Raw genomic sequence first — 26,969 nt, forward strand, 5'->3', positions numbered from 1 at the left:
CGTGTTTTCTTCAAGGCCTGTGCCGGCCAGTTCATCTGCCGGCTGTGTTTGCCTGCAACGGCCTTCTTCTGCGGGCTGTGTTTGCCTGCTGCCTTTGCCATGCCATGCCCACTGCCCACGTTCACCAGCCCCGTTCAATTTTTGCTTTGCCCCCCCTGTTCATTGCCATGTGCGCCAGGATCAAGGCAACAGTTTGCAAGCTGCGAGAACTGCCCTGTTGGCAGCTACAACACGGGCCTGCAGTGGCGGCCCGTGCACCGTGTTTGTGTTCATGCATCCATTCGTTGTGCTCATTGCGTGTGCCACTTGAGCTGGCACGGAGACTGCGTTGTGCGGCCCATGCACCGTTGTGGTTCACTGCGTTCAGTTCAAAAGGGAAGGCCTTGGACTGCGTGTGAGCAGCCAGCCACGTGCCTGTCACCTGCATTGTTTGAGCCAGAGACTGCATGCGGGCAGCCTGGCTCCCTGCTAACTGCTTTCTTTTGCAGAGTTCAATGATCCTGGGCCATGGTTTAGTGTAAGATTTGTAAGTTAAGGTTAAGATGTACTGTAAATATGAGTGCGCCCCCCGGCATGTCTGTCTTAGCGCCGGCAATTTTATTTAAGTCGTCCGTGTGAGTGAGTTTGTTTAGGTAGTTACGCAGCCCTCAGGTTATTTATTTTGGGGACACGAATACCATGAATGTCGCACTCAGGGATCCGTAGGTAAAATGTACTAGGGGAAAACTACACATGATGGCACACGAAAAATTTGACGACTCGGGACGAGTCTGTAAAGGAAGGGGGTAGTGTTGTGGTTACCAGATTCGCAAACCACCATTCAGGTCCCTTAGGTGAGGTATCTCGGTAAGTACATGTGTAGTTAGGCCCGAACCCGTTGTCTAGTGGGAATACATGTCATTTATGCGAGCTGCGACTCTTCAGGATAGCCGTTTTTCTTTCACTATCTTTATTTTGGACCAACCGCCATGATCACAACCACAACATCAACCACCAACCACAACCACCGCTTCACCACAACCGCCACGACCTTCCCGTCACCTCGCCACCGTAGCATCGCCACCGTTCTTGCCCCGCTGTGGGTACCGGTGTTGGACTCATGCAGAACGCGCGTCGAACAGCGTGTACAAAATCACGGATTTTCTGCTTCAAAAACGGATCAAAAACGACACACGCCCACTTTTTGCCGTCCAATCGGTGAGCGAGGGGCGATTTGGCCCCGCCTCCAGAACGATCGATATATGCAAATTTGTGGATCAAAAAGCCTTCACGCCCACTTTTTCTCGGGCCAATGGGGAGCGAGGTGAAAGGTCAAAGGGAGGGGGTCAAAGGCGAAGTTACGGGGGGATAAAAGGACGGTGTTCGTCAGTCAGAAGAGAGTCGCAAACGAGAACGAGAGAGAGTCGCAAACGAGAACGAGAAGGAGTCGGGAACGAGAACGGAGGGGGTCGCAAACGAGAACGAGAAGGAGTCGGAACGGAGGGGACGAGTGTGGAAGACTGGAGCCCGAAGCCTGCAGTGGCTGGAGAAGCTGAAGAGAGTCGGACGAGGGGGTGCTCGCGTCGGTGCCAGGAGCTGCACGCCCGAGGGAGGCCGGCAGCGCGACCTGGCCGAGGTGGAGACGCACACCAGGGATAATAAAGATCCTCTATACCCCGAGCATCAGCAACCCCCTCCTGTTTCCCCCCCCGCGCTGAGATAGTGCGACCAAGGGGGCCCCGTTCCCACCCCCTGCCAGGCACTGTCCACGAGGCCCGCGGGTTGCGGGGCCATCGCCGCTCCGCGTCTCATCACCAGACGGGTAGGCCCGACCCGGTCTCGGCCTCAGGCCTACCTCATTCTTGGGGGATTTCTTTTCCTTGGTTTTGGGTATGTGTTGTCGGCGCCGTCTGTGAAGTAGAATTGTATAAGTGTTGCCGTGTGCTCGGTAGTCGGTATTAGCTCTGCACTGTGTTTTCACTTTTATGTTTGCTTTTTGTGTAAATGGAATTGTGTTTTCTTTTTTTGTGTGCATTTGGTGGAATTGTATTTGTGTGCTTTCCGTTCGTCGCGAATAAATGTGCTTTATTGTTGAACTGTTCTCCCGCTTCGCTTCGTCTTTTCCCCCATTGAATCCCCATCTTGCTTCACGTAAAGGGGTTGGTAGTGGGCTGAGTACGCCCGATAATTAATCGAACCGTCGAGGTCGACGATAACACCGCTCGGTTATTCTGATAGTACGGAACGGGTCGCTATGGCCCGTGTCCGAAGTCGACCTGCGGCGAGGTGCGATCGCCCGGTCTACCCTCCGCGTGGGTACTTAGGTAGGTCGAATTTGGCGAGCAACCCTATCCCACGCGGGGGCTGATTGGCTCGATCGCGGTGAGACCGAAAGGTCCACCCGTGGCTGGTTCCCGGCGTTAGTCCGAGAGGGTCACGACTGGATTGTCCGTCCGGTGGGCGACGTGCCGCGATTCGAGTTACGTGGCCGTTCGCACGCCGGCGGGCGCGAAAACCGCAACAATATATATATATATATATATATATATATATATATATATATATATATATATATATATATATATATATATACATACATACATATACATACAGTGTATATGTATATGTATATATATATATATATATATATAATATATATACATACAGTATATAGTGTTGTGGTTGACGAAATTCGGAAACCACCATTCAGGTCCCTTAGGTGAGATATCTCTGTAAGTATATGTGTAGTTAGTCCAAACCCGTTGTTTCGAGGGAATAAATGTCATTCATTCGGGCTGCGACCCTTTTAGATAGCCGTTTTTCTTTTACTATCTTTATTTTGGACCAGCCGCCATTACTACCACCACAACCACCACCAACCACGTCTCAACAGCCATCACACAACAACCACCAACCGCAACGCCGCTTCACAACAACAGCCACGACCCTTGCCGTCACATCTCGCTCTCGCAACCATCGCATCGCCGCCATTCCCGCGCCGCTTGTGGGCACCGATCCTGGACTCGTACAGGGCGCGCACCGAGCAGCGGGTGCAAAAACATCAGCCTTTCCGAGAAATCGGATCAAAAACGATTCACGCCCACTTCTGTTCCGTCCTATCAGCGAGCGTGGGGCAATTTGGCCCCGCCTCCAGGTGCGTCGGAGTATAATCGCTATATGCAGATTCGTGGATCAAGAATCATTCACGCCCACTTTTCCTCTGTCCAATGGGGAGCGTGGCTCCGCCACCGAGCGATTCCTGATCCAAAAATCTGCATATGATTTCTCCTGTCGGACTATAAAGCACCGAGCGCGGGGCGAATTAAGAGTTGAGTTTCTGAATCGAGTAAGCAGTTTGACGGAGTTGAGAAGAGTGGTGAGTTGGAGAGTTGTGGCGGCGGCGAAGGCAGTCGAGAGAGTGTCTGTCGGGGTCCGGGGAGGCTGGAGAAGCCAAGGATCTTTGTGGAGGTCGGCGCTCGTGTCAGAGTCGGGGAGCTGCGGAGAGGGGAGGCCGGTAACGCGACCGAGGTCGCGGTGGAGTCGCTCGTCACGGGACCCAAGTCAGCGAGATATCCTCATTCCCCCGAGCATCAACAATCCCCTCCTGTTTCCCCCCCCCCCGCGCTGAGATAGTGTGAGAAGGGGGCCCCGTTCCCACCCCATTCCAGGCAGTGCCAGCGAGGCCCGCGGAGTCGGGGCACCGCCGCCATCTTGCGGCTCATCACCAGACGGGTAGGCTCGACGCGGTCTCGGCCCCAGGCCCGTCTGCCCCCTCATCGTTGAGGGTGGTCCCTTTTTCTTTTGCTTTGAGTATATGTGTTGTCGGCGCCGTCTGTGAAGTAAAACTGTATAAGTGTTGCCGTGTGCTCGGTAGTCGGTAGTAGATCTGCATTGTTGCATTTCCTTTTTGTGCAGAATTGTTGTGTTTCTTCTACTTTTACATTTGCTTTTGGTGTATAATTGTATATGTGTGCTTTCCGTTTGCCGCGGAATAAATGTGCTTTATGTTGAACTGTTTTTCCCGTTTCGCTTCTTTTCTTTTATTGAATCTCCATCTTACTTCACGTAAAGGGTTGGTCGTGGGCTAAATACGCCCAATAATTAATCGAACCGTCGAGGTTGACGATAACACCGCTCGGTTATCCCGATAGTACGGAACGGGTCGCTTAAAGTGGCCCGTGTCCGAAGTCGACCTGCGGCGAGGTGCGATCGCCCGGTCTACCCTCCGTGTGGGTACTTAGGTAGGTCGAATTTGGCGAGCAACCCTATCCCACGCGGGGGGCCGATTGGCACGATCGTGGTGAGGCCGAAAGGCCCACCCGTGACTAGTTCCCGGCGTTAGTCCGAGAGGGTCACGACGGGATTGTCCGTCCGGTGGGCGACGTGCCGTGATTCGAGTTACGTGACCGCTCGCACGCCGGCGGGCGCGAATCCGCAACAATATATATATATATATATATATATATATATGTATAGAAATATATTATATATATGAAGAATCCACAGGGGCAGCAGGTGTCTCCATCGCACCTTTTTCTGGGCTGATTGCCATTGTAAAATAAACTTACTCCAGTCCAGATCGAGATCCTTCTGCTTCGGAAAACTTGTCGGGACATTTAAACCTACACTAAACAGGGTACATTGAGACAAGTTTGTCAGAGAAAAAAAAATTAAGTGAATTCAGCAAAGATAAAAACAGATAAATCTGTCCCGACTTGATTTTTTTTCCCAAACAGGTCCATGCTGTGCATAGGTGTGAAGTACACTGCAATGTACTTGTGCCGTCCTTCATGATCGGATGCCCACTCGATATGCCAGGGCATTGGCCCCAAGGCAAATGTCACTTGGATTCTGAAGATCTCCCACAGATTCAATGCCTCTGTCAACAAATTGCTGAATGAAAAGTACCTGTCAGGAGGTGTGCCATTGAGATAGGAAATGCAAAACAAGGGTTTTTATTGATAACATCTGTTTTGGGGAGGAGTGTGCAGCACTTGTTATCCTCAGGTCCTGCCAAACAGATATCATCAGCATAAGCTAACATCTTGATTGTATGCTGCAGATAAAGAAGAGCCAAACCCAGTAAGTCTTGCTCACAAATAAATCAGCAAGGGTTTGATGGAGAGAGAGTGAGAGAGTGAAGAGGAAGAAAAAGAAAAAAGAAAAAGAAAGCAGTATCCCAGAGAGAGGGGAACTTGTCGAATTCCCTTTAAGCACAAAAAGTGCAACAAGTTAATTCTTAATCATAAGCAAACTGGAAATATTATCATAAAGTAACAACATAAGATTGAAAAAGCCAAATCCAAACCATTCAGGCAGTCAAAAAAAGATACAGATGATCAACACGATTAAAAGCTTTCTCCTAATAAAGAACAAGTCCCAATTCTTCAGGGTTTTCCTCGCAGAATTCAATCAAATCCCTAACAAGGGAGATGTTTTCATCGATGGATCACCTGGGAACATTGTTCTTCACAAAACAGTGAGGACACACGAGGAGCAAGTGGAGATGCATCAATGCTGAAAATGTCTCGATGGCTTATCATGTAACCAGCCTGGTGGAACAGCTGTACTAATTGCTTTGAGCAAGTGGCCTGATGAAGGGTACTTCCAAGCCCAATATGTTTTGGTGAAAATTTGGAAGGCACCAGTGGAGTGCACGACTCTGTGCGTAGTTGATCGTGTTGTCAAGGTATCACTTGCAGTCTCTTTTGTCTTTTCCATTCTGCGTTTGAATTTCACATTGCAGCTAAGGTGATGGTTTACCATCATCAGCACATAGATCGTTGACATATGCGAGGCATACTCTCATTGTTTGATCACACTTGGAAGCCTCAGGTATCACCTGACCGACTTGAATTTTCTGTATGACATCTTTTCCTTTGTTTCTTGCGAACAAAAAATGCAACTATTCCAGTTTACAGGATGTGTATGGCTCCATAAATACAGTTGCTGGGTGCTGAGTAAAGCAGATTCTGCTGTTAAGGAAGGAGATTAGAGTAGCTGTGTCTTGCTATCAAGTTTCTTCAGTCTCTCTATTTGCCCTTTGATATTGCAAGAGGAATGGCATCCCTTGTGCCAAGAAATTAATGGAGGTGAGCTCTGGGAGAAAACATGAGTAAACGTTTCAGTTACTCACCAAAAGTCGTCATTCTCCAACTTTAGTCGAACTCGTCAGATGTCATCGATTGTCTTTAATCCATACACTCTTTGCAGCTTGGTCTCACAAGCGTTTGGTTGTTGTTCTCTTGACATACAATGCATTGCTCATGCACCAATGGGGCCGCTGTCTTCTGAGCTTCCATGTTTTGTAATTACATTAAAATCCCTGTAATGATAGAAAGGGTGAGCATACTTTTTAAAACTATAAAAACTGCAATTGCTTGAAACTTGGACCTTGAAGACATGAAGATGACAATTTGATTTAAATGGTTGCAATACCTTTATGCGTGCCATTTTTGCCATATCAAGTGGTTAAATCTGTAAATACGACACAGAAAGGGATGTTTACTGCATTTTTTATAATCAATGCTGTTCCAAAAATTCAAATTAGCAAGGATAAAATAATGTGTTTTTGGGGGAGAGTTTCATTGACAATTTTCACATTTAGCGACTCGAGTTAAAATTCTAAAAATGTGTGTTACTACCTCCACCATCGATGGTGGACGAAGGTTGTGTTTTCACCCCTGTCCGTTTGTCTGTGAGCAGGATATCTCAAAAAATTGTGGACGGATTCGGACAAAATTTGGTGGACAAGGACGAATTGATTTAATTGTGTGACAAGGACGAATTGATTTAATTTTGATGTAGATCCGGATACGAGAATTGTTATTTTAATATCGTAAGTGATTCTTCACCATTGAGAGATAGCGCCAAAAATGACATTAAGCATGATAATTCAAAAAGTTGTGCACGGATTTGGACAAAAGTAGGTGCATGGTTGGGGAGGTGACAAGAACAAGCCGATTTAGATACGAGTTCAGGTCTGGATGCAGATCCGGCCTATCAGTGGATTCCTGGCGGGGGGTATGCACTCTGTCGAGTGCAGTTGTCGTTTTGAATTTGCGATGAAAGGGGTAAAAACTCAAAATTGCATCCGGCATTCACTTGATTCGATTGCAACACATGAACATACTTCTATTAAAGAAGATTGGAAGGATGGAGGGGAAGGGGGGAGGGGAGAGGTGAGATGAGGCATTGTGTTGGCGACCAATGTAGTCTTGTTCCACGGTGGGGTTTGCAGTTTGTAGTTTCCCCCATACATTGGAAACCGCTTGAGGGTCACTCTGAGCCCGATGCGTAAAACTCAATGGCAAGGCATACAGGACCTGTGGGTGCTGCTCCAGTGCATGGCATCTTGCATCTCAGTCTCAGTTTTTCACAACAGATCTCGCTCGACTCGACTCTCAGCACCTTGATGCTCAAGGGTCTAAGAATCAACTGTCACTTCAGTCATGGACCGTGGTTCAAAACCCCTCTGACGACAAGAAGTCATGGTCACCATTCAGTGGAGCTTCGCTGATCGGCTCACTCCTGATTGGTCAGTTTGACCCAGTGCTTTAAGCTAGCTGACATCACACATATGAGATTGTTCGATGATTGGGTTGGGATATCAGTAAAATAAACAATTGGTGAAATGAGAACATTAATAGAGGAAATATATATAGGAATAGAGGGGAGTTGATGACCTAAGATAAATAAATGATCCTGGAAGCACTAATTATGGTTCTTCTTCTTTCCTATGTAGCACGTGAATACAGGTCGCATCATTTGCTGGGGGTATAGCTGTGGCGCTGATGCAATGCCACATCACAGGTAGGTTGGAGCAGGAATTTGTAATTTAGCCAGGGTGCCAGCGATAGCTCACCTCCTCTTTTTGTAAGACATGGTGGGATCTTGGTGTCCACCGACTAATGCTGGCAGGCAAGAAACCCAGTTTAACATCCATTCGAGGGACGGCATACATAACGATACCTCTCCCTTCCTGCGAAACACCAGGATAAGAGTTTATAGCCGGGTCGAGATTCATACCCAGGCTAAACAGCTCATAGGTGAGTGTGCATACCTCAAAGCTTTCCTGCCAGCTCAGATAATTTAATGAGAACATCTCACAATAAGTCAGGGAATCATGCTCAATAACAGCTCGAGGTGGTTTGGAAAGCCACATAACCCACAAGCAAAAATGAAAACACTTGTACAAGGTGAAAGACCATTGAACCCTACTTGCTATTGGATGGAGGTGCCAATGAAATGTGAATTCTTGGCCACCCATCCACCATCATCGTTGAACTGCAATGACAGACTGCCAAACCTCATTTTGCCAAAGCAGCAATTCACACACTTAGAGCAACAGTTAATCTCTCAGCTATAATGGATGAATCCAAAAACAAAGAGGAAACAATATTAATGACAATAAACAAACTTTCAAACAAATAATAACAACGCCCAACCTCTAATAATAATAATAATAATAATAATAATAATAATAATAACAACAGAGTATTTCAGTATTGAAAATAGACTTAATTTTGGATCGCTCTCAATATTATTTTTCCTTGCAGTTCAAAAATGTTGGTGGCAAGAAATGGGAAGACAGGTCACTTTGGATACAAAAACTATTTAAAACAATCAGCAAAAGCTCAAAACCAACTGGTTCAGTCAAGGACGTATGCTGGTACCACGGCGAGATAACATTGACGTGTACGAGACACGTTCACAGGGAGCCCAAATAAGTCGATCAGACGAGCAGTGGGGGAGAGTGGAATAAGTGATCGTGCAATTTTGGAGGATTTAAGATGAAAGCCATACACACCTCATCATGTTCAGCAGTTGTTTCCAGATGATTGTGACAAGACAATGGAGTTTTCAGAACATTTTCTTCAGTGCATTGATGACTGTCCAGGTGTGTTGCATAACATTATCTGGTCCGATGAGGCTGTGTTTCCATGTTGGTGATTTTGTCAACAGGCATAACCACCAATACTGCTGCGATAGTCAAACGCAGCCAGAGTTGGTGAAAATGGCTTGTTTGGTGCGGAATGACTTCAACCCGACTCATTCAAACTTACCTCGTCCGCGACACAATGAATGGACTGAGATACTTGGAAATGCTTCAAAATTTTCTTTTTCTAAAAATTCAGCAATGGGACAACACAGGTGAAAGTTTTTTTTCTTATGCGAGATGGTGTCCCTCCGCACTTCTCGATTGAAGTTCGTAATTGCTTCGATACACACTCTCCACATTGATGGGTCGGGTGACGAGGTCCGATTCAGTGACCATCCAGGAGTTATAATTTAACCCTGTGAGATTTTTTTACTTACCAAATCTAAAGATTTCATAAGTATATTGATGACTTCCGTTTATGTTTGTTTGTTACTTACGAAATCTAAAGATTTTGAAAGTATATTGATGACTTCTGTTTCTGTTTGTTTGTTTGTTTGTTTGTTTGTAGGCATGATAACTTGAGAACGGAAAAGCTACCAATGTCAAATTACACCACGTGATTCAGGAGGATGATGGCTAGTGCTGATTGGATTTTGGTCAAAATACGTCAAAGGTCAAAGTCACAGTGCGGTCAAATATTCGATTTTTGATGGTTTGGTACAGATAACTCGAGAACGGAAGAAGCTACCAATGTCAAATTACACCACTTGATTCAGGAGGGTGATGGCTTGCGCTGATTAGATTTTGGTCAAAATCGGTCAAAGGTCAAGGTCACAGTGAGGTCAAACATCCAAAACATTCGATTTTTGATGGTTTGGTACAGAATCATCGTAGAAACTTCTGGTTTGCGTCGCTACCTTCTCTCAAGACAGCTTTTATTAGACAAGGTCAGAGGTCAAGTTGACGATTTCGTCAGTACCAGTTTATGACTGCTTGTATGTTTGTTTGTTTGTTTGTTTGTTTGTAGGCACGATAACTCGAGAACAGAAGAAGCTACCAATGTCAAATTACACCACATGATTCAGGAGGGTGATGGCTAGTGCTGATTAGATTTTGGTCAAAATCGGTCAAAGGTCAAGGTCACAGTGAGGTCAAATATTCGATTTTTGATGGTTTGGTACAGATAACTCGAGAACGGAAGAAGCCACCAATGTCAAATTACACCACGTGATTCAGGAGGGTGATAGCTAGCGCTGATTGGATTTTGGTCAAAATCGGTCAAAGGTCAAGGTCACAGTGAGGTCAAACATCCAAAACATTCGATTTTTGATGGTTTGGTACAGAATCATCGTAGAAACTTCTGGTTTGCGTCGCTACCTTCTCTCGAGACAGATTTTATTAGACAAGGTCAGAGGTCAAGTTGACGATTTCGTAAGTACCAGTCTATGACTGCTTGCTTGTGTGTTTGTTACTTACAAAATCTAAAGATTTTGTAAGTATATTGATGACTTCCGTTTCTGTTTGTTACTTACGAAATCTAAAGATTTCATAAGTATATTGATGACTTCCGTTTCTGTTTGTTACTTACGAAATCTAAAGATTTCATAAGTATATTGATGCCTTCCGTTTCTGTTTGTTAAGTTGTCGAAGACAACTTCTGTCACTTTGTACAGTTAAGAGTTTGTGTGTGTGTTTGTCTGTCTGTGCATCGATTTTCTCAGCGGTCCTTGTGTATATGTCCACGGAACATTTTGACATGAAAGATAATCACCCAAGGACTGAACCTATAAATTTGGGTGAACCTGGATCAAATGATGACGTCACGAAAAATTCACAAAGTTTCAAAAAATCCCAATCATTTACATGGGACGAAATTTCAAAAAAATAATTTCTCCGCCATTTCTTGTTCAATTGCTTAGATATTTAATGTGCTTATGTAGGGTCATAATATCTTTCACCCTGCCATGTTTCAACCGGATCGGATCCAGATTGTGACGTCACAAAATGTTTGAAATTTGCATTGAAAAGCCCATTTACATGACAAAAAAATTCTTAAAATTCGAAAGTTTTATATTTTTCGCTCAAACTTTTAGGGAATGTAAAACATACGATTGGCCATTAGCTGACGTAATTTGATCAACTTCCGGTTTGTATTCTGGATCCCATCAGCAAAAATGTGTCATAATTTGGCCATTTTTGAAAGCAGGTATCTCCATCAATTTTTGTGATATGTGGCTCAAACTAGGTGAGCATGTAGTTCAGATATTACTCTTTCATGAGATATCCAGGCCTTCGTTGTGACTGTTCCGGTTCAATAGTTCGCCTGACACCGAAAATTTGTCTATCGTGCTCAGGCGCCAATGGCACTATTCTGCAAACGTGATGTATTATTTTGCAGTGCAGGCCAGTTTTATTAACAATGAAAGGCCCTCCACATCGTACCAATCCATTATAACGTTACCATCACGCAGGTGTGTCAATTTTCCGTTTTCAGTAAGAATTTTGCTTGTTTTTATGCGGAGGAGGTGGAGGTGATGATGGAGTTTTTGACTTAAACCATTGACATCACATTCCACATTCGAATGTTGTTCATGATGGCAACTGACTGAACTGTAAATGCTGTTTCTTGTGCTGTATCCGTGTGACTGCAATGAAGTTATAATAAATTTTCAAACAACTTCGACAACTTCCTCACTCCATGAGTGATTCATTTGTTTGTTTGTGTGTTTGTTTGTTTGTAGGCACGATAACTTGAGAACGGAAGAAGCTACCAATGTCAAATTACACCATGTGATTCAGGAGGGTGATGGCTAGTGCTGATTAGATTTTGGTCAAAATCAGTCAAAGGTCAAGGTCACAGTGAGGTCAAACATAATTCCGTAAATTCATGTGGAGAAATGGAGTATTTTTGCTTCGCTCGACGTTACGAGTTCGTTTCAACTTCAATTTTAATTTTGTCTTCGGTTTTTCGATCGCTTAGGACGCTTAAAACTCGGTTGTCGAAATTCTAGTAAAAAATCTGATGTTTTGGAGACGTTTTAAGATTGTATGAAAAATATTTCACTTGCCGCGTCACGGCTCGTTACGTGGTGCAGTGCGCTCGAGCAGAGGCGGCGTTGAGTCACGTAATGGTTTTCCGTGTGCGCGCTGACGGTGTTTTCGATAAAGATGGTGTTTAAAAGTCATTTTTATCCCAATAAAGGTTATCGTCGCATGCCTGACTCGCTAAGCCGTCGGATTATGGAAAGATTGTTGGTGGATGGCCGAATATTCAGGTTTTGTGACTTTGATAAAATAATATTAAATAATTGCGTGGAAAAATGGAGATTTTTGCTTCGGTCGACTTTACGATTTTTGATGGTTTGGTACAGAATCATCGTAGAAACTTCTGGTTTGCGTCGCTACCTTCTCTAGAGACAGCTTTTATTAGACAAGGTCAGAGGTCAAGTTGACGATTTCTTAAGTACCAGTCTATGACTGCTTGTTTTTTTGTTGTGGGGATTGGTTTACGAAAAGGTGCACGTCAGCAAACCTGCCAATGTGGATGAATTAGAAAGTTCTAGCCGCGATGTTTTTGCTGATTTGCCAGAGGAGTTTAGGAGGCATTCGGTGGAAAATGTTGTCGAACGATTGGAAAATAAATGTGCTGAGAATGCAGGAGCTTGTGCTGAAATGTGATGCCAACACATTAAATTAAAACAGCAATAAATGGCCTTTCAGGAGGAAAAAAACCCCAAAAAGCAACATATTTTGGTATTTTATTCACATTAACAACATGAAATTTTAATATTTAAAATAGGGACTCAGTTACAATCACCTTGTACAAACTGTTTCTGCTGCCATGACCTTTCCAGGGAGACCATTTCATGTCATGGTGTAAACTATTCAGCCTGGCGGAAGTATGTGTTCTACCGAGTGCCGTTCCGTTTCACCAAGTTGTCACTCGATGAGTGATTTTTACTTACGAAATCTAAAGATTTCGTAAGTATATTGATGACTTCCGTTATGTTTGTGTGTTTGTGTGTGTGTGTGTGTTTGTGTGTATTTGTTTGTTTGTTTGTAGGCACGATAACTCGAGAACGGAAGGAGCTACCAATATCAAATTACACCACGTGATTGAGGAGGGTGATGGCTAGCGCTGATGAGATTTTGGTCAAAATCGGTCAAAGGTCAAGGTCACAGTGAGGTCAAACATTCGATTTTTGATGGTTTGGTACAGAATCATCGTAGAAATTTCTGGTTTGCGTCGCTACCTTCTCAAGAGACAGCTTTTATTAGACAAGGTCAGAGGTCAAGTTGACGACTTCGTAAGTACCAGTTTATGACTGCTTGTTTCATCTGTTCGTCTGTTTGTGTGTGTGCAGGATATCTCAAAAAGTTGTAGACGGATTTGAATTAAATTTTGTGGACAGGTTGGGTGTGGGACAAGGACGAACTGATTAGATTTTGGGGAAGATCCGAATCCGATCACTACAATTTTTTAAGTGATTCTTCACCATTGAGAGATAAGACCAAAAGTGAGAGATAACATGATATCTCAAAAAGTTGTGGACGGATTTGGAGGAAACTTTGTGGACATGTTGGGTATGTGACCAGGACAAATTGATTCGATTTTGGTGAAGATCCCAATCCGGATCTGGATACGAGAATTATTTAATTCTTAAAGTGATTCTTCACCATTGAGAGAGAGGGACAAAAACTATATAGTGCTATATAGCATGATATTTCAAAAATGTATTGTGCCTGATATGTTCTCGTGGATTGGGAATTACGTGGCAGAGGTATGCGCTCTATCGAGTCCCCTTTTAGTTAAATATGTTTTTCCTTTTATTTTTTTCTGATGCAATCAAAGTACCATTTGGTGCACTCATTCCAAATTATCACCTCCATGCTCAAGGCTTGTCTGTGGAGCCTTAGCTCTGGCATGTCATGTTCCAGTCTTGAACTCTGGTTGTATTGCAATTTGGCTGGCACCACACTCGTCTCAGCTGTCTATCCTGGGTTTGAATCTCGGCCCAAGTATAACTTGTCATCCTGGTGTTTCGCAGGCAGGGTGAGCCGTTAAAAGGGTGTGCCGTCCCTCCGGTGGATGTTAAACTTGGGTGCCCTTTTATGTCCCTTATTTAGCGGACCTAAAATATTCTGCAGTGTACTTTGCAAAGAGTAGGCGAACAATCGCTGGCACCTTGAACAAATTCCAAAACCCTGTCCTGACTACTGCTGGGAAGGCAATGACAACCCGCCTCTTGTAGTTCTTGCTGTGAGACTGCTTTGGAGGCGCCAAGTCTTCCTTCAGGCAGAGTACCAGAAATATTAAAAAAAAAAAAACTGAACACGTAATTGTTGTGATCGTGATTTATTTATGTGGCATCATTGGACACAGATGAGGTGCAAACACCCTAACAGAGATAAATGCTGAATAATTACATGTCCATTTCCTTGTGACCTAATCATGTAATTCTGCGTTGTGGTGAATGTATTCACATAGAGATCTGACGTGGAAGAAGCAATATCCACACTATGGATGTCCACCTCCGGCAACACTCACTGCCTTGCACAGCCGTTGCAATGACCGTATGAGCAGTCAAACCTGAGCCTGTGGAATGGAATTCCATGCCAGAATCAGCTCCTGTGCCAGCCTGTCGAGGGTCTTTGGTTGTCTTGGCAAGGCTTGTACGTGTCGATCAATAATATCCGAGAGATGTAAAATTGAATTTAAATTCGCCAGGGTGTCATGATGTTAACGTTGGCATTCACAACAATGTTCCTTGTTTGAATAGTCCTGTGAGCCGGAGCATTATTGTGTATAAAGATTGTTGGATGGCACACATACAGATGATTCTCCTGAACCATGTAGTAGAAGGGTAGGCAACACATGTTGCTGTAAGATCTCATTCATGTATCGATTTGCTATTAGATTGCCATGAATATGGACCGAGTTGTTTTGCGAATGGTTTCAGCAATACCACCCCACATTATGAAACTTCCCATGTCCAAAATTGGCAACTTCCTGGACACAGACCGGGGCATATCGCTCATTGCATCTTCTGTCGACCCTTGCAGCATGAATTCATGAAACCTGGATTCATCACGGAACATAACACTTGCCCATTGTCTCCCTATCCATCCGATGTGCTGATTTGAGCACTGCAAGCGTGCTTGGATGTGTCACGGTGCAAGTCTTGGACGCTGAATAGCATGAGGAGCATGGATCCTTGCGTCACGTAGACACCTCAATACAGTGTTGATACTTATCCTGTGAGGTCCAGGGAGTGTGTTTGCAGTACTTGGGTAGTTTGAAACCGATTGTGTAAATAGGGCATATTAATGTATCAGTTTTGATTGGGAGTCGACATTCTGGGATGTCCACTCCAGTGGCTTGATAACGTCTTCTGAGGTCACAACCAGTTCTTCTCTTTAAGTTAAAGAGTCTTTCAACATGGCTAATGGAAGAAAGCCTGGTGTTGGCTTCACGGTTAAGGGGGCTGGCTTACGATCTTAGGGTCTTGAGTCCAAGCCTTAGCCTGTTGTGCTGTTGAAATAACACCAGGTGGGTCAACTCGGCTTGTCTGCAAAATGAGTCCCAGCTTACTGGTAACAGGGGCACTGCATCAGCAGCACAGCCGTGCTTCCAGAAAATGATGCAGCCAGCAGTCCCAGTCTGCATACAAAACAACAACAACACACCAACAATGCCAATGGAAGACACTACCCGAAGGTGTCCTATGAATTGATTCGTCTCATTTTATGACAGACATGGCATTCTAATAGATTGTTACCCCGTGCACGCGAAGAAAAATGCGAGATCAAGTAATTGTTTCATGTCCGTCTGCTGCCTTATCAGTTTATGATCGAGAAACAGCTTAATTTATATTGAATGTTGTGTTTTGAACACTAATCGGAACATGAACAGGATGACAAGTTTGCCATTTTACAGGACTTTGGCTTTGAATTTGTCCCGATCGCACATGTACAGAGAGGAGCGAGATAATTTTTAACTCCGTCTCCCTGCCTGTTGGTCAAACAAAATTGAAAATCATTCCAAACAGGGAACTTGTTGTTTTTAAGGACGTTATAAAGGACACAAACAACAGGCACAAAGAACTAATGTAATGCATTGGAAAGGATGATGTTAAAAAAAACTCTGGGTAAAACAGCAGTAAAACCAGAATTAATTTATTTAAATGCCTTTAAACATATTGTTGTGGTTGACCAAATTCGCAAACCACCATTCAGGTCCCTTAGGTGAGATATCTCGGTAAGTATATGTGTAGTTAGGCCCAAACCCGTTGTCTAGTGGGAATACATGTCATTTATGCGTGCTGCGACTCTTCAGGATAGCAGTTTTTCTTTTACTATCTTTATTTTGGACCAACCGCCATTATTACCACCACCAACCACGTCTCAACAGTCATCACAACATCAACCACCCACCACAACGCCGCTTCATCACAACAGCCACGACCTTTACCGTCACACCTCGCAACCGTCGCATCGCCACCGTTCTTGCGCCGCTTGTGGGTACCGGTATTGGACTCGTGCAGGGCGCGCGCCGAACAGCGTGTACAAAACCACGGACTTTCCGCAGAAAAACGGATCAAAAACGACTCACGCCCACTTTTGTTCCGTCCAATCGGTGAGCGAGGGGCGATTTGGCCCCGCCTCCAGGGCGTTGGAGGGCGGTCGCTATATGCAAATTCATGGATCAAAAAGCATTCACGCCCACTTTTTCTCGGGCCAATGGGGAGCGAGGTGAAAGGTCGAAGGCAGGGGGTCGAAGGCGAAGCCACGGGGCTTATATAAGCGACCGCGTTCGTCAGTCAAGTTAGTTAAGACTTCGCAGTCAGTGGAGTTGGGAAGAAGAAGCAGTTGGAAGCGGAGGAAGAGGAGTGTGCAGTTGGGAGTTCGCGGAGTCGGAGTGAAGAGGACGGAGCTGTGGAGAGGCGGCGGCGGCGAAGGCAGACGAGGGGGTGCTCGCGTCGGTGCCGGGAGCTCCACACCAGAGAGGCCAGCAACGCGACCGAGGTGGAGGAGGAGACGCTCGCCGCGGGACCCGAGACAGGGTTATACCCTCCTTTCCCCGAGCATCAGCAACCCCCTCCTGTTTCCCCCCGCGCTGAGATAGTGCGACAAAAGGGGGCCCCCTTCCCACCCCCTACCAGACACTGTCCGCGAGGCCCGCGGAGTTGAGGCACCACCGCCGCTCCGCGTCTCATCATCAGACGGGTAGGCCCGACACGGTCTCGGCCCCAGGCCCGCCTACCCCCTCATCCTGGAGGGTGGTTCTCTTTTCTTTTGCTTTGGGAATGTGTGTTGTCGGCGCCGTCTGTGAAGTAAAATTGTATAAGTGTTGCCGTGTGCTCGCGTAATCGGTATTAGATCTGCATTGTCGCATTTGCTTTTTGTCTTCTTTTCTATGTGCTTTTGGTGGAATTGTATATGTGTGCTTTCCGTTCATCGCGAATAAATGTGCTTTATGTTGAACTGCTTTCCCGCTTCGCTTCGTCATTTCTCTCATTGAATCCTCATCTTGCTTCACGTAAAGGGTTGGTAGTGGGCTGAATACGCCCGATAATTAATCGAACCGTCGAGGCCGACGATAACACCGCTCGGTTATCCCGATAGTACGGAACGGGTCGCTTAAGTGGCCCGTGTCCGAAGTCGACCTGCGGCGAGGTGCGATCGCCCGGTCTACCCTCCTTGTGGGTACTTAGGTAGGTCGAATTTGGCGAGCAACCCTATCCCACGCGGGGGCCGATTGGCTCGATCGCGGTGAGACCGAAAGGTCCACCCGTGACTGGTTCCCGGCGTTAGTCCGAGAGGGTCACGACTGGATTGTCCGTCCGGTGGGCGACGTGCCGCGATTCGAGTTACGTGGCCGTCAGCACGCCGGCGGGCGCGAATCCGTAACACTGGTGTCAGGTCGTGCGATACAAATCCATCGCCCTCCTCGCGGCACTGGTATCGGAGAACAGGAAAACGGGCTCTCCTGTCTCCAGCTAAATTCACGGGAATCGGTCCAGGGGTGAGAGAAGCGACCCCCGATTCCCTCCAAATTACGAGCGAGCGAAATTAACCCTTCACGAGAAGCAAGATGGCGTCTCAAGGCGAGCGGGAGCCGGGGGTATAAGAAATGCATATGTGTAGTAATGTAGAATCCATGGCCCAGGATGGAATGCCCGTGCAGGAACATGAACTCGTCCAACTGAACCCAGAGCCCGAAATAGGTGCGGCAGCGGCCGCGGTGTATGACACCTCCCCTCCCCCTCACCACCAAAACCCTTCCCCGATCCCTGCCGAAACGACTCACCCAAGCGCACCCGACATGGCCCAGCTATTCGTCATGCTGGCGGAAATGACAGCGAAGATAAATGCGAACATGAACGAAAAGATGGATACAAATACAAATGAAGTGAAAACGACGATGGATGCGAATACACAGCAAATGAGGGAAGAAATGAAAGAACTACGGGGGTGAGACACAGAACATGGGCCGATGCCTGCAGGCGGGCGTGAAGGCCGTTAGCAGGGAGTTTAAAATGGCGACTCTACGTGTGGGAGCGAACGAGCTGGGAGGGAGTGCAACGGCTGTCGGACCCGCGGTGGAGGCGGGTAAGGAAAAAGTAATTCGGGAGACAAGAGACGAGGTGAAAGTAATTGCGAGGGAGAGAAAAGAACAATTAATACGGAAAGCAAGGATGAGGTACGCGGAGATCGTGAAAGAGCAAGGAGTGAAAAACAGGGAAGGACGGGAGCGACTTAAGGAGAAAGCAAGGTTGACCTACATAAAGATAAGGGAAAGACGCCAGAAAGAAGCGGAGACTAATAGACAGGAGGGGACAACAGAAACTTATAAATGTATAGAGACACGGGAGATGGAAGGTGAATTGGACAAGGTTAGTGACGCACACACACACACGGAGGTAGTGGAGGATAATGGGGGTGAGCTGGCGGACTGGGTAGAGACCCAGTGCGAGCACCTGGATGGCCTCCTCCAGGAACGAGGGGAGGGAGTATGCCCCCTTGAGGCGAGTCACGACCAGGTGAGTTCGGTCGTGCTTTGCGAGGTTGAGGGTACGAGTGCTGTGGACGGGTGCACGGAGAGCTTGGGGGGTATAGAGGCCCCGGAGACCCTTGTGGGGACACAAATCCCCAGTGTGGTTGTCCCGGTGTGTGTGGTGCAAGGCGTGAGTGCGTCCCCGTGTGTGGAAGCGACCCCGTGTGTGAGTGGTGTGGTGGCGATGGTGCCAGAGTGCGTGCTTCCCAGCACGCCGTGTGTGAATGAGGCACCGTGTGTGAGTGAGGCCGTGTGTGTGGATGGAACGGCCTGTGTGGATGAGGCACCGCGGGTGAGTGCCCCCGCGTGTGTGGGTGAGGCACCGTGTGTGAGTGAGGCCGTGTGTGTGGATGAAACGGCCAGTGTGAGTGAAGCACCGCGGGTGAGTGCCCCCGCGTGTGTGAGTGAGGCACCGCGGGTGAGTGCCCCCGCGCGAGTGAATGGAGAACCACGTGTGAGTGGTATGGGTTATGCAAGGGAGACCGTGTGTGTGAGAGAGCGGTATGTGAGGGAGATGTCGGTTGGCATGCGGGAGCACGCAGCCGCGTCTCCCGGTGTGAGTTTAATGGTGTGGACTGTGAGCGTCGTAACACGCAGGTGTGCGTGTGTTGAATGGAGACGACGACGGCGACATGGGAGGAAAGAAAGCCGAGTCGCGGCTGTAGCTGTTTCGGGGACCGTGCCGGGTTCACCCAGCAGTGAGCACGAGGTCCGTACTGTACAACGCACGAGACCACCACGTGCTCGCTTGCGAGAGTGAAGTCCCGGTCCGGAAACGCACGCGGTGGATTTGCCGATCCCGCGGACGGACAAAGTTTAGGCGGGATAATGGATTTGGACCGGACGGGTTCTCCACGCGATCGTGTGTGTTAAGCTCCAACGGGCAAAGCACATGTGTTCGCGTGGGGAACCCCTCGAGACGTGGGGCTTGTGTTTTTTTTTATGCGCACGGTGACGCCATGGCTGCACGTGGGGTTGGAATCCGGCAGGAGGGGTATCTCTGCCGGATGGTACCGTCCAAGGAGGGACGAGGAACACGTGCACCTGCATGACGTCACGGGCAGGTGCGAGCGCGAGTTGCCGCGCTGGTGGTGCGCATGAAAGAAAAAAAAAAGAAAGCAAGCCTCACTTTCGGGTGCACAGGATTCCTGGGCAAGGGGTGGAAGACCCCCTTACCTGGGCACAGGATGGAAACTAGTTAGGGGGAAGGGTTAGCTTAGTTAGACCGACTTCATGGGGCATGGGTAAGTCCTCATGGAGTCCGTGGAATGGATTAGTTAGAGGGATTGTAGCCAGATTTAGGTTGGGAAATTGATTTATGGGATTATTTTGGAGACAGAGACAGACTTTGGATGTGTAGTGGGGACGTAGCTTAGCTACGTAGTGTTAAAAGGAACGTGCTACTAGTTTAAGGGACGACGTGGGAGCACGAGTTAGTTTGGGGATGCAGATAGAAGGATGGCAGAGTTCAGTGGTGTGTGTGTTGAAGAGTTGGTGAGTGAAGTGGAAGCATGTGCTTGGTGTGTGAGTGAGGCCAGCGGGTCTGTGTGAGTGGAGCGAATGGGGAATGCATGGTGCGATGAGTGATTGGGGGGAGGAGTGACTCCCGCCCAAGGGAACCCGGGGTCAGTGTAGACTGAGTTAGTGGGTTAGTCAAATTGAAAAATGGAAGTCGTTTTGTTGTTGGTGGGAGTGTAGGCTCGAAACCCGTTTGGAGGGGTGCAGGAGCCCTGTTGACGGGCTTGGGAGCGTGGCTGCGAAAGGTGAGTATCGCTGAGTGGGTACCCCGGGCACCAGGCTAGTCGGCCGTGGTAGGCCAAGGGCCCATGGGGGGCCGGGATAGCGTAGTGGGCACGGGTGCGCCTGCTTGGTGCGGAGGCCCGGGGCGCCATTAGCCGCGTGGGCAGTGTTGTGGGCAAGGGTGACCCTCGGAAAGGGGCCTGGGAAGCCAGCCTGCCACGTGTGCGTTTCAGGGGAGATGCTATGGGGGGCACTCCCCGGTGTTAGGGAGCTGGTAGGCTCGGAGGCAGTGTAGTGCCCGGGGGTGCCATCGTCGGAGAATCGGCAGAGGGTCGTGCCTGCCAAAGGGGGCCACGTGTCCCAGCCATGAGACCGTGTGAGGGCACGGAGAGAAAATTGGGGGGCGAGGCCCGAAATTGTGAGGACACCAACACAGGCGACGGGAATCTGGGTTGTTAGAACCAATAGTTTAAGCGAGAGGCGCTTGTTGAAAGCCCCGGGGTAGTTTAACAGTTAATGGATAGGGTAGATTAGGAAGTGTACCCCTCCACACCATCCATCCCCTCGCTCTCGTTGTGGGCCGCTGGACCCACTTTGGGTTAGATCGCCGAACTCTGGGGAGGCCATTCTGAGGCTTCGTTGGGCCTCGACACAGGACGTTAGCTCTCCCTTACTCCCCTCCGGGAAGGGAACGTAGGGGTTGGGAGTAGGCTAGGTGACAGTATAGGTTAGCCGAACAAGGACAGTAAAGGGGGTTAGGGGACGATTTATAGTGGGGAAGTAAAAATAAAAACAACAAAATAAAAAGTTGGGGCTAAATTGGGGTTTGACAAATTAAGGGAGTGGGTATGTACAGTGACAGGCAAAGGCGATAGGTTGGGAGGGAGACAGGTAGGTAGGTCCGAGCCCGCCTTCCAAGTGGCCAGCACCACCGCACTCCCTCCACCAACCTCCACTGAACGGCAAAGGCTGGCCAACTTCATCGGCTGGCCGTGTTTTGCTGCAAGGCAGAGGCCGGCTAACTTCATCTGCAGCTGCTGTGCTGCAAGGCCTGTGCCGGCCAGTTCATCTGCTGGCTGTTTTTCTTCAAGGCCTGTGCCGGCCAGTTCATCTGCCGGCTGTGTTTGCCTGCAGCGGCCTTCTTCTGCGGGCTGTGTTTGCCTGCCACCTTTGTCATGCCATGCCCACTGCCCCTGTTCACCAGCCCCGTTCAATTTTTGCTTTGCCCCCCACCCCCTGTTCATTGCCATGTGCGCCAGGATCAAGGCAACAGTTTGCAAGCTGCGAGAACTGCCCTGTTGGCAGCTACAACACGGGCCTGCAGTGGCGGCCCATGCACCGTGTTTGTGTCCATCCATCCGTTGTGTTCATTGCGTGTGCCACTTGAGCTGGCACGGAGACTACGTTTGTGCAGCCCATGCACCGTTGTGGTTCACTGCGTTCAGTTCAAACCATTCATCCATCCATTCGTTGTGTTCATTGCGTGTGCCACTTGAGCTGGCACGGAGACAACGGTTGTGCAGCCCATGCACCGTTGTGGTTCACTGCGTTCAGTTCAAAAGGGAAGGCCTTGGACTGCGTGTGAGCAGCCAGCCACGTTCCCTGTCACCTGCATTGTTTTGAGCCAGAGACTGCATGCGAGCAGCCTGGCTCCCTGCTAACTGCTTTTCTTTTGCAGAGTTCATTGATCCTGGGCCATGGTTTAGTGTAAAATTTGTAAGTTAAGGTTAAGATGTACTGTAAATATGAGTGCGCCCCCGGCATGTCTGTCCTAGCGCCGGCAATTTTATTTAAGTCGTCCGTGTGAGTGAGTTTGTTTAGGTAGTTACGCAGCCCTCAGGTTATTTATTTTGGGGACACGAATACCATGAATGTCGCACTCAGGGATCCGTAGGTAAAATGTACTCGGGGAAAACTACACATGATGGCACACGAAAATTTGACGACTCGGGACGAGTCTGTAAAAAGGGGAGGGGGTAGTGTTGTGGTTGACCAAATTCGCAAACCACCATTCAGGTCCCTTAGGTGAGATATCTCGGTAAGTATATGTGTAGTTAGGCCCAAACCCGTTGTCTCGTGGGAATACATGTCATTTATGCGTGCTGCGACTCTTCAGGATAGCCGTTTTTCTTTTACTATCTTTATTTTGGACCAACCGCCATTATTACCACCACCAACCACGTCTCAACAGTCATCACAACATCAACCACCCACCACAACGCCGCTTCACCACAACAGCCACGACCTTTACCGTCACACCTCGCAACCGTCGCATCGCCACCGTTCTTGCGCCGCTTGTGGGTACCGGTATTGGACTCGTGCAGGGCGCGCGCCGAACAGCGTGTACAAAACCACGGACTTTCCGCAGAAAAACGGATCAAAAACGACTCACGCCCACTTTTGTTCCGTCCAATCGGTGAGCGAGGGGCGATTTGGCCCCGCCTCCAGGGCGTTGGAGGGCGGTCGCTATATGCAAATTCATGGATCAAAAAGCATTCACGCCCACTTTTTCTCGGGCCAATGGGGAGCGAGGTGAAAGGTCGAAGGCAGGGGGTCGAAGGCGAAGCCACGGGGCTTATATAAGCGACCGCGTTCGTCAGTCAAGTTAGTTAAGACTTCGCAGTCAGTGGAGTTGGGAAGAAGAAGCAGTTGGAAGCGGAGGAAGAGGAGTGTGCAGTTGGGAGTTCGCGGAGTCGGAGTGAAGAGGACAGAGCTGTGGAGAGGCGGCGGCGGCGAAGGCAGACGAGGGGGTGCTCGCGTCGGTGCCGGGAGCTGCACACCAGAGAGGCCAGCAACGCGACCGAGGTGGAGGAGGAGACGCTCGCCGCGGGACCCGAGACAGGGTTATACCCTCCTTTCCCCGAGCATCAGCAACCCCCTCCTGTTTCCCCCCGCGCTGAGATAGTGCGACAAAAGGGGGCCCCCTTCCCACCCCCTACCAGACACTGTCCGCGAGGCCCGCGGAGTTGAGGCACCACCGCCGCTCCGCGTCTCATCATCAGACGGGTAGGCCCGACACGGTCTCGGCCCCAGGCCCGCCTACCCCCTCATCCTGGAGGGTGGTTCTCTTTTCTTTTGCTTTGGGAATGTGTGTTGTCGGCGCCGTCTGTGAAGTAAAATTGTATAAGTGTTGCCGTGTGCTCGCGTAATCGGTATTAGATCTGCATTGTCGCATTTGCTTTTTGTCTTCTTTTCTATGTGCTTTTGGTGGAATTGTATATGTGTGCTTTCCGTTCATCGCGAATAAATGTGCTTTATGTTGAACTGCTTTCCCGCTTCGCTTCGTCATTTCTCTCATTGAATCCTCATCTTGCTTCACGTAAAGGGTTGGTAGTGGGCTGAATACGCCCGATAATTAATTAAGGCGGGGCCATTTGGGTTTCAGGAGGTGGGAGGAAGTTTTCCCAGATCTCAAAATCTTCCCCTCCTTTTTCAGTAATGGATCATGATTCATGAATCAAACTGTAAAGTTTCATTCTCATAACCTCGTTCCAAAGGGATCTTTTCAAAATTTTCACTGAACCTTTGACAGCCTCCACTTGTAACTTGTTTGGAGTGATATTCCCAGGAATGATTTTTAAGTGCTCAGTCAAGGATTTCTACATCATTCCTGGAGCTCCAACTATCACTGGTACAATTTCAGCTTTCTTCAATTTCCACATCCTCTTGACCTCCTTTTTCAGATCCTGGTATTTGGTCATTTTCCTGATTTCTGTGGCATTTAGTCCAATGTCATTGGGTCCTTGAAGGTCATTGGGTCATTTGGACATTTAGTCCAAAGTCCTTGAAGGAGTCCACTGAAACCTTGATCCAACAATGCTGACTTTTGGTTCACGAGTCAGTAAGTTCACCAGTCAGTAAGTGACCACTATATTCGTTATTAGCGTGTGTGTGTGTGTGTGTGTGTGTCTGTCTGTCTGTCTGTTGGATAGTCGATCTCGTCGAGGAAAAAAAAAATGTCAAAAAATTTTTTTTGAGATTTTTTTTTCTTTCTACCCTTATTATCAGTATTTCCGTCGATATGTTTGTTGGATTCGCTAGATATCCCTTATTGTCAGGTTTTCCGTGTGTGTGTGTGTGTGTGTGTGTGTGTGTGTGTGTGTGTGTGTGTGTGTGTGTGTGTGTGTGTGTGTGTGTGTGTGTGTGTGTGTGTGTGTGTCTGCAACACGAGGCTCCACAGCACAAACCAGCAAATCGATTTCGATGAAACTTGGCGAACAGGTGCCATATAAGCTGGGAGTGTGCGTGTTTGAGTTTCGTTGCTAAGTAACCACCCGTTGCTATGCAGCGGCCGAAAAACCGCACGTCACTATTTTCAGTACTTGTCCTACAGTTTTGAATGTGGAGAAACGAGACTTCGGAATTAAACACTTCGAGATATTTAGAAAATTTTACTCGAGCCGATTTTTGATTTCGGTTTTATTTTTCAAATGGTAGTCCTTCAAAAATCGGGTGTCTATTTACCGTCATTTAAGGTGTGTATATAGTGTTTGTAAGAAACTACACCGTCGTTCCACCTTCGATCTCTCCTCGATCCAAACGTTGTTGACCAAAGTGAAAAGGATCCAAAATAAATGGAATCACCGGCATTTCTGTCTTTGTGGATTTCTAATAATATGGTATAAATCAAGTTATGTGGAATTTGAAAAACATCTTTTTTTTAAAATTTCTACACCCTTGTTATGTTATCGTCCGCTACACCGCCAGGTTCATCAAAAAACAACAGACCAGGAAGTCTTCTCGCGCTACCGACGGTCTGGTTCGTATTTCCCTGAACATCTCTCTTTCTCTCTCTTTTTTTTTTTTTTTTTCTCTTCACGTTACGTTTTTTTCGTGTTCGTCTGACGTCCACTATGTTTGCCGTCATCTGAGGTAATGTCAACAAAAATGATGACACATTTTATTTTTTTACTTAATTCGTCCCTAATTTACTCGAGCCGATTTTTGATTTAGGTTTTATTTTTCAAATGGTAGTCCTTCAAAAATAGGGTGTCTATTTACCGTCATTTTTTATGAGGAGTGCCAGTTGGCAAAATACGCAATAGGAAAAATCTTGCCAGGCAGAGGAACAATTGTATGTGAACCAATACGTTTCGGCAATGAATCTTCGTCGGTGGATCGGTCAGAATGAAAAGTATCGTATCCAGCGCTTCGATCCCAGCGGATCCCTCGTCGCCGACCGGCTTGTTGGGGAGTCGATCTGGTCGAAAAAAATTTTTTTTTCAAAAAAAATTGAAATTTGTTCTACCCTTATTATCAGTATTTCCGTCGATATGTTTGTTGGGTCGTCGATCCAGTCGAAAAAAAAAAATTTTTTTTTTTGAAATTTGTTCTACCCTTATCACTTTCCGTTGATCTCGTCGAAAAAATATTAAAAAAATAAATTTTTTGATTTGTTCTCCCCTTATTATCAGTATTTAAAATGGCGATTTAAGTTTAAATACAATGGCGATTTCGAAGAAACTTGGTTGGTGGGTTCATACCATGACCTAGTTGTGTGCAAATGAGAACCGTTGCTATGGACACCACCGTTGCCCAGCAACGGGACTTTGAAATTTTTGAAAAATCATAAAAAATGTATTTTTTTGTTGAAAATCAAAAATCGGGCCACGAGCGACTGGGCAGTACATTCAGCCATATTGTCAAAAATTTCCAGCCGGATCCTATGAAAACTGTCGGAGAAGATAGACTTTGAATGAACACTGGTTGAAAACAATAAAAAAAACGAAGTTCGTTATATCTCAGAGACTATGAGTCAGATATACATGAAACTGGTATGGTAGGTTTATGGTATGTCCCAGTAATGTGTGAGAAAGAACCGTTGCTATGGACCCCTCCGTTGCCTAGCAACGGCCGAAAAACATTTAAATGTGGGGGTATTTTAACGAAAAAACAATCTGCAGCATTAACCCTTGAAGCTAGAATCATGAATTTTCTTGTACTTAATCCTCAGGTCATTCCCCATCGAACGGGACCATCACGTCAGGTTCTATTGGGTAGTCGACTACCCATGTCCGCCTTCCAGCTTGTCTGTCTGTCTGTCCCGAGCATAGCTCCGTGGGTTTTGATCCGATCCTGATAAAATTTTGGTGGAAGGTTTATATGATGATCTAGTTGTGTTTTCCTGAGAATGGGTGTGGTGCGCCCATCATGGGCGGAGCCACGCCCAAAAAACGTGTGTTTTTTAGGGGTAGCCGATTTCAATTTGCATCTTTTCCGAGGGGGTTTGTCGAATCTGGCAGGGGTTTTGGTATTTGGTTAGCTCAATGGCACCTGCATCGCCCCACGGAGCTCGATTTTTCATTTTCGTCA

At 47.3% G+C, this 26,969-nt stretch overlaps 1 protein-coding gene and 1 long non-coding RNA gene across 2 annotated transcripts in view; both read right to left on the bottom strand.

Annotated features, from left to right (window-relative positions):
* LOC147025864 (uncharacterized) overlaps positions 1-26,969 on the bottom strand; it is a 66,318-nt gene that overhangs the window by 29,544 nt on the left and 9,805 nt on the right. The window lies entirely within an intron of this gene.
* Positions 1-26,969, bottom strand: part of LOC147025865 (uncharacterized) — a 57,993-nt gene that overhangs the window by 26,249 nt on the left and 4,775 nt on the right. Inside the window, exons 2-4 of the mRNA XM_085880319.1 lie at positions 18,171-19,767; positions 6,418-15,521; positions 6,116-6,304 (exon numbers count right to left, since the gene is read on the bottom strand). Coding sequence (XP_085736445.1) covers positions 18,758-19,767 — 1,010 coding nt within the window. The 3' untranslated portion in view covers positions 6,116-6,304; positions 6,418-15,521; positions 18,171-18,757. The remainder of the gene's footprint in view (positions 1-6,115; positions 6,305-6,417; positions 15,522-18,170; positions 19,768-26,969) is intronic.

Source organism: Eptatretus burgeri, chromosome 5 (genome assembly GCF_056783735.1).
Source record: "Eptatretus burgeri isolate ZD-2024b chromosome 5, Ebu_testis_v1, whole genome shotgun sequence".
Classification (NCBI taxonomy): Eukaryota; Metazoa; Chordata; class Myxini; order Myxiniformes; family Myxinidae; genus Eptatretus; species Eptatretus burgeri.